This window comes from Lipophrys pholis (genome assembly GCF_963383615.2).
Source record: "Lipophrys pholis genome assembly, chromosome: 20".
Lineage (NCBI taxonomy): Eukaryota > Metazoa > Chordata > Actinopteri > Blenniiformes > Blenniidae > Lipophrys > Lipophrys pholis.
The window spans coordinates 19,071,951-19,083,785 of NC_137648.1; the positions used below are offsets into that span (position 1 = coordinate 19,071,951).

Consider the following 11,835-nt stretch of genomic DNA (forward strand, 5'->3'; position numbering starts at 1 on the left):
TAGAAACTTTCAACTTCTAATACTTAAAAAATTCATTAATAATAAATAGGGATGCACCGATAGCGATACCAGTATCGGGTCCAGGTACTCGTAAAAGATCCTCGATGTCACCCAGCGAGTACTACGTGACGTCATGCGTCACCAACGTCGTCCACAGATAGGCATGAATGGACGAGTAATGTCTGCGGCTGGAGATTCTTCAATATCAATGAGAAAAGTAAAACGAACCGTAAACTATGATTGGTCAAAATAAGCAGAAGAGGCAAAACATAGTTCCTCCAACACCTGCAACTTAATCAGACACAGAAGCTGTGCGGCGGCGGTTCCTGGTTACGTATAGCCTTTGCGTACAGTGTGTATGAATTAGGCTTCATGGCATTTGATAAGTACTTGTATCAGTACTCGGTGTCAGCAAGTAGCTAAACGTTGGTACTCGTCCTTTAAAAAAAAGTGGTATCGGTGCGTCCCGATAATAAATGGGAGATTCCAGACACATTTCACAGCGTTCTCCGCTCATCATCAGGCGTCCACTCACTCCGGCCCAACGAGGAACCCGAAAGACTTTAATTTACCACTTTGTCGTAACTAAAAGCATCATTTGCCACAACTCAAGAACTCTTTGGACAAATAATAAAAAATTCTCTTTGACCCTTTTTAAGACAAAATGATTTAATTCTTTGTTGTTTAGATAGAATCCCACTGATTCAGTGTTGACATCTGACTGTTTTTATTAACCCATTTGTTAGTTTTCTCTGCTCGCTGTGCCTTCATCTCTTTATTTTATCTTTATTTTCATTCGTTTATTGATGGAGGATTTCATTTAAGTCGTCTGGGCTTCTTCCCTCTCCTGAACAGTCAGGTTTTATTTCTTGTAATTCTGTTCTATTCTTGTTTTGTCCAAATAAAAAGGGGGGGGGGGGACGGCTTCATTAAAACCAGTTATGATGAGGCCCACATGTCAGATATACAGGAAGTGTAAAATCATGTAAACCACTAAATTAGCTTTTACACTTCTGCACTTTGAGGGTTTCATTTGCATCGGTGTCACTGTTTTTTCATACTCTTCTTTCTTTTCCTACTCAAACCATTTCCAGGTGAAGAAACAGGGACAGGAAACCGAGGAAACGTTAAGCGACTGAAAGGTGCCGCAGCATCAAGATTCTCACTGCGAGGTGATTGCAAACACATTCACTATGTGTGCAAAAACAGAAGCTTGGAAGGACACGTAAAGAACCTGAGTTGTGATTTATCATTTATTCTGGGTAGAAATGAAAGTTTTAAGGGAAAGTTGAGAGTTGTGGCCTCGTCACAATTTTTAAATAACAAGGGAGATTTTATATTCACATGATTTTGAACGATGAGAATGTTGATTTGACGGTGGCATGGTGGATAAACACAACTTTTCGTGGTGTCTTTTTTTTATTTTTTTTAAACCTTCGTCAGGAGAAAATAATATTCTGACTTTTAGAAAAGTAGAATGGAGAGGAATACTGGGAGAAATGATGCAAGAAAACATTAGAACTGTGTATATTAGACTTTCAGTCATCCATTGATCCTTTGTGTTCCTCTACTTGATGGCACATGCACTATAAATCACTGAGATATTTTTTCGACTTTCTTCAGCGCTATAAGGGAAGTGACATGTCGTGCAGTTTAGACCGTCTCCTCCACTCGTACCCCGTTCAGAAAAACACCGTCACTGCTGCAGGTGACGTGGAGGGCGTCCGCATCCCAGGGGTCGATCACCAGATAGCAGATCTCCCCGCAAAGCTGCCTCCATGGAGGGGAGCGGCAGCCGTTCGGAAACTCGAAATCTGGAAAGAAAAGCAACGTTACATAGAAAAGCAATCAAAACATGACTGAGTATCCAGAAATTCTGGACTGTTGTGTGCATATTGATGGAACTCTTTCCTGTTTGCCTTCTGTACTTTGTGCACGCTATCGCCATCCACTGCAGCAGTTGTAGAAGTAGTTGCAGAAGGACTAATAAAGGAAAATCTAACCACTTTGACTTTCAGTAAGTAAATCATCCCACTAGAACAAGGGTGTCAAACACAAGGCCCGTGGGCTAAAACCGGCCTGCAAGCGGCTGCCTTCCGGCCCGCAGCTGCATGGTGATACTGTCATACGTGGAAGCCGGTTTGAAGAGCATTGTTGTAAGGAGGAGACACTTGGTTCGTGCACGCTGCAGAATGCTTTGTGAGGACTTCATAAACATGCTGCAATAAGCTGAAAAATCCTGCGTAAGGACCTTGTGAAGTGGGATCCTACAGACGAAATGACTTGCACGTCCTCTGTGGCGGCCTTTTTAAACACTCACCCCTATTCAGCATTAGCGCTAATAGCGACCACTCTGCTCGCAGCCCAGTGATACGTGCAGATAAATTCAAACCTGATGTGTATCGAAGCGACTTGAGCGGCCTCTCCTCCCCTCCACTGCAGAGCCGCTTCAGCGACTCCACCTCATTCTTCACCGCGGTGGGATCCAGCCCCACTTTCCTGGGATGAAAATAACGTAGACAAAGAATGTAATTCATTCATGATGCATTTGCTTAGCATGCAGCCTGTTCCGATCAGAGGAAAACCAGCAGCTCCGGCTGGACGTCTGGAAGACGATGCAGTGACGGAGAGATGGAGGATCAGATTGAGTGTGAGGACAGAAGAAGACCCACTGAGAAACGTCTTCCAGAAGCTTGGCGGTGATCTGTTTGTCCTGGTTGTGGAGCAGGAGGAACAGCTTGACCTTCACCTCTGGGTCCGGGGCGTCGTCTTCCTCTTTGACTCGTTCTTCAAGACTTTGGACGTCTTCTGTCTGTGTGACGGAGGCCAAGCTGCTTCCAAGGATCTTCACCATGAGGTCTCTGTTTTCTGAATCCAGTTCAAAGAATGTGAGCAGGCATCATGTGAACAATGTTATTTACACGGCATTCACTCTTACACTGACAAAAATCCACTGGCAACAACTCACTCATTAGATAATCATGTCAGACAGAGATATATATATATATATATATATATATATATATATATATATATATATATATATATATATATATATATATATATATGTAAAGAATTTACGATGACAGCATAATTGACAGGTTGCAGAGTTTCAACAATAAGTCTGGATGGATTAAGGCTGTGGGTTATGGCGGTATGTTAACAGTGGGCCTGCTCGGGATGCAAATGGAACCCTTGCTAACCTTCAAGACACGCTCGAACCTCCTCCAAACGCTTCTCCCCGGCCAGTTCAACCAGTTTAGAGAGCTGACTGAAGCTGTAGACGGACACAGTGGGAGGCGAGAGCTGCAGCAGTGGACGACCTTCACCGTCCCGTTCATGGGACTGCACAGCGGAGTCACTAAGTGAGAAATACAGCACACTTATAAAATATAAAAAAAATCATTCCACAACACAGTTTTCGTCACTATTATCACTTGATTTGCGTCATGTGCGAAATGCCAAGACACTTAAGGGAGATCAGAATCTTGTGTTTTTGTTTTCATGTCTCCAGGTTCCAGATTCAAAGCAAAACCGCAAACTGACAGAGGACCAGAAATCCTGATGAAATAAAAAGGAATGCGGTTCCGAAGCTGAAAAACAAATTAATTATAGCCTACTGCTTTGAGCACAGCCAAGGTGAAATAACTTTGGACACCACAGTGACAGCGTATCCTGCACAGACGCGTAATACGACGAACGGCGGGCCAGCAGGCCACCCGCCCCGTGATTACACCGACCTGATGTTATAGCCTGTTGTGAAATCGGACGCCACCAGAGTGGTGCTCCACTGGAGCGGCTCCTCAAACGCGTGCTCGGCCTCCCGCGGGTGCTGGGAACCAAAGCGCTGCACGAAGCGAAGGACCTCCTTCAACAGGGACTCATTCATCGGGGTGAAGGCCAGCTTGGCAGCACCTGAGCTGGACGTGGTCCACTGGGCTGAACGGGTGAGAGACAGCCCCATCGTACCGCCTGGGACAGACAGAACAATAATGTTTACCAGGAGCTCAACATGGTGCTTCTCCTCGCCGGGACGACACTGAGATCACCTCTTTACCATTGACACTATATGGATTTGGGTGTTTTTTCGGGTTGCTGTCGGAGTTTAAAAACATCGTCTACGTGTATCGCTGTAGCCAAAGTTCTCCTGTTTAACTTCACAACTGTAGAGGCTCTGCAACCTTTATGACCAAAAGAGCCATTTCTGTGACTTCCCACCAAATCAAGTTTAACTGGAGCCGCAAAACACATTCAACCTTTGAAATGAGGCGAACGCACCTTCTAAAGTTTCATATCTAAGTTTTGATCCAAGTACAAAAACTGTATCTTGTGTTGCATTTATGACCTTTCAATTCAGGATGGTGGAACATTTCAACATTTGATGTGTTTCTGTACCTGATTTTAGCAGTTTTCGGAGAAGATTTTGAATTTTAGCTGTTTTGCTTTTTAAGCAGATTTGCATGAAACTTTTTTCTTTAAGAAACTTTAAAAAAGTTTTAACAGAGGTAGTGTCAACAATTACTTGCTGCAAAGTTTTAATGGTGTGGACCTCCATAGATTTATGTTTTGGCCTCTTTTGGTATCAAAATTACAATTCCTGAGAGTTTATGAATTAATTTAATAAAGCAGAGTGCTTGGTGATGGCTATGAGTGCACTTTGCAGTCCTCAGAGATGGATCATGAACGGCTGTGGCTGCTGTTTCCAAGATGTATAGTATTTTTTAAAGGCTGTTTCCAAAAATAGCAACAATGATTAAATACATTAATTCATACAATGACTCTGGAAAAGCTGTGGCTAAGTGACTCCATAAATAATCAAGGGGGGGGGGGGAAAAGGACATATGGTGTTGAATATGAAATATATCTCCAGAAGATCATGTTTGGATTGATTGCATAATATTTTCATCACTTTGGACAAATTGTGAGGACACAGCCGTGGATTGAAGACGTCTTTCAAGCCTTGCATTGGCTCCGTCATCAAAGACGGGAGATGTGAGTCAACAAAGTGAAAGAACAGGTTTCAGTGAGGCATGGAAATGAATGTCTGGAGGACGGATATATGTACGATGGTACATTAGAACCACATTAAGAAAGATCGAGGCAGAAAAGCGAGAGTTTTTACATCTGAATTTGCTTAAAAGTATAAAGTGGAAATGTACATTCACTGTAAAAATAGTAATGTAATTTTACTAATAGAATGTAACCTCATTTTTGTAATTTTACTAATAGAATGTAACCTCATTTTTTTTATTACTGAGGATTTTTCCCACCTTAGTATGTCAGTAAAAATTATTTACATACAAGGAGACGTAATCTGCTCTTAAATTGAGTCTGAGGTGTCCTACGGGGGTCAACAGGTTTTGTGGACGTGACACCCATTTTAATATAATATCATACCTCTCATTCAGATTAATAGGTTTTATTTCAGACCAGAATTTCTTAGAGGTCAAATTTAAATTAAGTGCAATCCTTCAAAATGGACAAAAACATTAAAGCTCATCACATGTTTGAGAAGCTATTCTCTCTCTCTCTCTCTCTCTCTCTCTCTCTCTCTCTCTCTCTCTCTCTCTCTCTCTCTCTCTCTCTCTCTCTCTCTCTCTCTCTCTCTCTCTCTCTCTCTCTCTCTCTCTCTCTCTCTCTCTCTCTCACACACACACACACACACACACACACACACACACACACACACACACACACACACACACACACACACACACACACACACACACACACACACACAAACAGAATAAACATTATATAATGTGTAATACTAAAAAAATAGATTGGGAACTAACTCTCTGGTGGTGTTGCTCATTTATGCTGTTTTATGATCTCAAATTAGTGATACTTTATTTAAATAAGTTAAATCGACTATCCTTACGAATATAAATAAGATGCTAACGCTAAGTGGCTAACTGACGCTGCAGCTTCCTTTACGTGAGAAAAGGAAAACAGACATTACTCAACATGTAAACCCCCCCAGACCCAGTAATTTGTTCTTTTATCTGTTTAATTCGTGCATTAGTTGTGATAATTAACTGGAACTTACCTTAAAATTCAACCTGCTCTACTGAAGTTACACAGCGCTCCCGTGCTGACACGGTATCCATGGCAACCACAACACGACAGCGCCCCCATAGACATATGAGCACCCCCCCCCTCTCTGTTGCTATGACACCAACATGCTACGGAAAGCGGGCTGGGTCAAAATACAGAAACGCGGTTTCTAAAACGAGGCACAGGCCATTAAATAATGCGTCAGTGAGTGTTTCAATAGAATAATTACTTAAAAGTGTTGCTCCACTCTTCACCTGTGGAATACACATCTTGACACACTCACTTCTTTTAAATCGGGCCTAAAAACACTATTATTTGCTCAGGCTTTCTATTAAACAGAAGGTTTTAAAGGTCTTTATTTATTCCCCCTTTTGTGCCTTTCTTAATCGTCTTGTGATAATGTATTGCCTTTATTTCCTTACAACACTGAATGGTGTCTGAATGATGCTGTATAAATAAATTTGCCTTTATTTAAATTAAATGTAAAACCGCATTTATTTGCAATTTTAAAGAACTATCTTGTACCCCAAAACACATTTATTCAGACACATTCTGCCACACTCCCTTTTAAGGAACGTGCGTGGCACCTTCTTCTTGTTTGATTAGTTTAACACAGAAGCACAGAAAAGCCTCCTGATGTGGAATTTAGATAAGACTAAATAAGATGATACAAATAAGGGAACTGAGATCAGCACATATTAACTTAACACAAGACACTAATGCAATTTAATGGTATGCATGGGACCCATATGTCTAAAGCAGGAGTGTCAAAATTAAAGTCCTTGTGTCCAAAACCAGCACACAAGAGGCTCCAATCCGTCCCGCCAGACAACCAAGAAAATTGTAAACATTTCAAAGAAAACAAAATTACTACAACTGGATTAAGCAGGTGTCTTTAGAGGGCTGTGCTGGGTGGGTTGGCAGGAAGCAGAAGGCAGATTGTCCCTTCAAGTCTTCTCTTTATTTCTGTAAGGATTCAGTGTGTCATTTGCCCGGCCTGCCTGGTAAAAACACTTTATTTCCTGGAAGTTGAAAATAAAAGAGTTCTAAGAAAAAGACCTATTCAGAGATAGAGTGAATCAAATACATATGCAATGCCAGGAAACGAAATGTGTCTCCAAGAAACAAAACTAATGTTGGCGGGTAAGAATGTGCAATGTCAGAGACTCCAAAATGTCAAATCAAATGTTGTCACCATAATAAAATTCACTGTATGCTTTCCTTTTACGGTGTCCACATGACCGCATATTTGAGAGCTTATTTCCTCCAGCCCGCCTGGTTTGGCACTGTCCTGCGGACAAACACTGGGTGGTGAAAACCTTCTATTTGGGAGGATACTCCCAGTTTAGACACAGCAAATAAGTTCACTCAGTTCAAAGTTAATAATAAGGCAATCCGTTCAGGCGACTGCAATATTATCATTGACGTAGAAATTAAAAACATGTTCAATAACAAGCTGCTCTTGGATGTATATGTTCACCCACCGAATCTAAAAAAAAAAAATTGTTTTTTCAGGGTGGAACTTTTTGAAAATACTCCGACTCCATCGCCATGGAAAATACAACTTTCCTGAAATGCTGATAATGCACACATGCACCACGGCCGTAGTAAATAGTTCTTCTGCACATGCTCAGTAAATGTACAATAAGAACGAAGTTTTCCTCTGTGGCGTCATGACTCCCAGCCCATATTCTCCTGCGACTTGGAAGTTTTACTTTGACAGTCACCGTAATCCAACTTGGTCATCTGTCCATTAGAATGTCCGTACCAACATTTTTAATGTTTATAGCGTGTTGTTCTCTGCCGCATGTGTGTGTATTCATCACAAAAACAAACAACAGCACCCGCTTGTGGTCCAACATGAAAACTACATTGTTTTCAAAAGGGTAATGTTTTCAAAAGGTTACCATGTAAACACAAAACCTTTCTGAAACAAAAACTCAAAAACAATGTGTTTTCTCCTGGAACTCTGTCACGTAAACGGGCCTTAGAGGTAATCCGTGGGGGGAAAAAAAACCCACTTCTCTAAAGTGACCCAGTACAACAGCTGTGTCATAAATTTCCCCTTTCGCAAAGGTAATAACGATCAGTGTTGCGTGAGATCATGAGAGAGGTTTTCATTTAGGTATATGTATGTGTGCTGAGCGAAGCTGCATTAGGGGAGGTGTTTCCATTGTACTAACCACCCCAGTTTAATGCACAGGAACGCGGCAGAATATTAGAAAACACCTCTCAATGTAACGCTAAAAGCAAAATTTATGACAGAGCTGGATCGCATTAGATTGAACATGTGTATCTAGCGAAGTGGCCTGTGAGTGCAAACGATCAGAAGTTCAGCTCAGGTTTTGCGGGGCTATCGGTATGAAGTGCACGAGAGCAGCTGCTGCACATGGTGCCACATAATGAGCGTGATTTGTGAGTTTGACAGAGGCGGCGGTCGAGAGGACTCCGGCTCCGGGCCTCGCTCTCTGCTGTCCACACTGCAACCACACGGACCCCAGGAGCGATATGGGACAAAAAGACAACAACAGATTCCTTTCCACGCAGTGATTTATAAGCGTTCATGTGTCCAGAGCGGCGACTCGTAGACGCACGGTTCAAGAGTGGGGCTCACACACGAGCTCCTTTAAACTGATTAAACCGCGTTTCCCTTCTCGAACTAATTTCTTCAATCGGCTTTATTGCCTGGCAGCCGCCCACCCATGACGTCCTCAGGAAGAAAAGGGTATCCGATGGCCGGTCAAACCGCCGACTTCCTGGAGCGCTTGGCTCATTTGGCATAAACATCCATCGCTTTCAGCGTAGCACAGCAGGTGGAACCAAACCATTAGGGTAACTTGGACCGGGCCCGGTTGTAAATCAATCAGTGTGAGGGTCGAAGAGGAGCGGGGAGTAGTAGCTCATCTGCGCCATCAGGAGAGATCACCGTGGATGTTGTTGTTGTTATAGCGTTGGATTTATGGGCTCGTCTCGCTCCTCCAGGTATTTTATTTGGAACCCGGGTGGAAGCGGTCTAAATTAAGAAACACAGGCTGCCGGGGAGAGCGGAGTCAGAGTCTGACGTAAAGCGTGTGCATCTGCGTGTCTGGAAAGTAAAAAAAAAAAAAAGAAAAGAAAAGTGAAGATGGATGTAAAAGGAAAAGGAGCATAAACAAAGGTTTTAATCCGTCTCACCCCCGGGTCTCATTAGCCGGCCTAATTGGTGTTTGTTAAAGGGGATTGAATGAAACAATCTCTGCATCCTGGGTCTTTTACAAAGTTAAACAAACACGCTCTTTGCTCAGAAGCACCTGCTCGCCCTCAGATGTTCCCCGACCAAAACCCAAGACAGCATAATAAACACGACTTCCTCTGCGCTGCAATGAGCGCCGTCTTTGATCGAGCTGCGTCTGAAACGCGCTGATGACACACCAACAACGTGATTGCATCGGTTTCGCCGTCGTGTCCAAACACTCCATCAACACTCAGACGGAAGGTACACAGAAGACGTGCGTGAGTAAGAAGTCTGATGACGAGGAGGAGGAAGAGGAGGAGGAGGAGGAGGAGGAGCTGCTCCTGCTCCTGGAGCTGGAGAACACGTCTCCTGGACGTCTTCTCTCTTTTTTTTTTTCGCCAGACTTGGATTCGCGCTCTGATGTTTTTACGGGCTCGGTGTCAGATCCAGTTCGGCTCTGCGGTCGCGGCAGGAAGGGAAAAGGGGGCGACACCGGTCGCTGTAACGAGCACCTGCGAGACGTGTCTCACTAATCCATACGGGTTTTCTAAAATAGAAAACGGTTAAAAGGACTCTAACAAGAGGACGTGACCACATCCCGGAGCTGTAAAACGCTCCGGAGTCCGGCTTGTCCTTTCCCATAATCCTCTGTGTTTTTAGGCAAAGGAGCAAAGCGAAGAGGGCAAGTGCTTTTAAATGGGATTCAGCGCGGGTGACTGGTGATTGACAAGAAAGTTGAAGACCTTTCATATAACTTTCTTCCAAGGAGCGGTTTACGGCCCACATGTGCTGCTCCGGGAGGTACGCTAGCTCCGGGTCGCCGCTAATAAGCTTATCTTGTTTTAATCTGGCAGACAATAGTGAGATCATGCGGCCGTTAGAAGTAATGGCCCGACTTATTGACTGTTTAAACAGGCGCCGGCACAGAAGGCCGGGATGCAGGAGCTTTTCCTCACGATGTAGGACAAATAAAGAAATAGAAGCAAAGACAGCAAGAGCCAACAATAACCGAGCGTAATTACTGCTCGAGCAAACACAGATTACGTCCACATTAACCGGTCATAGTGTGATGATGCAAGGCAATAACATTCAGGATATATGATCTTCAACGTGTACACTCTGGAAAGATTATTGTAACCGCTGCAGAATTTATTAGTGTTGAAGAAAGATGAATATAAAGAAGAAATAGTGGCGCTTCAGGGGGCTAATTAGTGAGGAATCCTCTGGTCTTTGCTTGAGTTTACAACATGTACACCAAGACTTGACGATCAGTAATTACCATGATTGGTGTTGCTTCAATTCTTCTTCTGGTGGATGTATTTTACACAGTAAATACGTTCTTATAGGTTATTATTGTTATTGCACCACTTCTTGTCCAGCTGGAGTGGAGTGATATTGTCCGGTTGTGGTGTGCAGTGGTCTACTGGGAGCAGGCTTGGTTGAAGAGTCTGACTGCAGCAGGGAGGAAGGACCGGCGGTATCTCTCCTTCAGACACCGCGGGTGGCGAAAGAAGGGGATTCTGAACAAAAAGGCAGAAATGGACTGAATTCAAGGTGAAATCCCAGCATCAACGGGCCTAAAGAAAAACAAACACCTGCCCCAGTATGTTTTGCTTTTGCTTGTTATTTACTTTATTTGTGTGTGTATGTATATATAGTATGTGTAGGGGTAACGATATGTTTCTGATTTTTACACACTTTTGTTGGCTTCTTAGGATTTTGCCATTTGAAGAAAGTATCGTCCTCCACTGTCTCGTCTCCCAGCAGCACATTAATGTTCCAGTTGATTTGTGAATTTCCCACAATGTCTCCACATGAGACGTTCACCGGTGGTTCCACGGTAGCGGGAGCGATCTCCCAACAAAAGAAACGGTGCAGCCCAGCGGAGACATCACGCCAACCTCAGAGCCAATTGACCCGGCACAGATTCGCCCTTTTCCTTTCTCACCTCTCAAGGATATGAAGCAAGTGTGAGCCAAGTGTGGGGCTGACAGTATTTGCCCAGGTGCTGGTGGAGATTCAAACAGTTACCTAAGAGCTCTGCTGCAGGGTGTTCGCTCCACGACACCGAGCTTTAGCCGGCTTCTTGGCACCGAACGGGTCACATTTGGCCAAATGGTGAAAAATCTCACTAGAAAACTCACAATAAAAGCTCGTCATTGGCCAACAGGGGGTCAAATCCAATGCCATGGATATGTTAGCACTTTGCAATCCAACTGAGCTCACCAGCCTGCAAGACTTTATGTAAAACATGTGGAATCTGATGTATAATATAGGCTGAGCGAAGGCGGTTTTCATGGCGAGCAGACATAAAGTTTCTATAATTAGGACAGAGAAATGCAAACAGCACATGTAACGTGTTCCGTCCTGCACACGCCCCGGCGTTAAAATCCTCCAGACATACATGTTCTCTGCATATTTGTTGCTCTATACTTAACGTTAAATGACAACGTGCAGATTTAAAAATGAAAAAAGAAATAAACCAAAAAAAAAATGCAGCGTTGAGCACATAAGCCGCTCAGAGGGGCTTCACGGTGACGTGACTTTCTCCGAGATACGCTTTG

General features: G+C 43.4%; 1 protein-coding gene across 1 annotated transcript in view; it reads right to left on the minus strand.

Annotated features, from left to right (window-relative positions):
* The window catches only part of odad2 (outer dynein arm docking complex subunit 2), a gene marked incomplete at both ends in the record, with an annotated part of 91,927 nt that extends 87,963 nt beyond the window's left edge, over positions 1-3,964 (minus strand). The window contains 5 exon segments of the mRNA XM_080489972.1: positions 1,678-1,814; positions 2,393-2,499; positions 2,673-2,868; positions 3,204-3,361; positions 3,741-3,964. Coding sequence (XP_080346098.1) covers positions 1,678-1,814; positions 2,393-2,499; positions 2,673-2,868; positions 3,204-3,361; positions 3,741-3,964 — 822 coding nt within the window.
* Between the last annotated feature and the right edge of the window lie 7,871 nt (positions 3,965-11,835).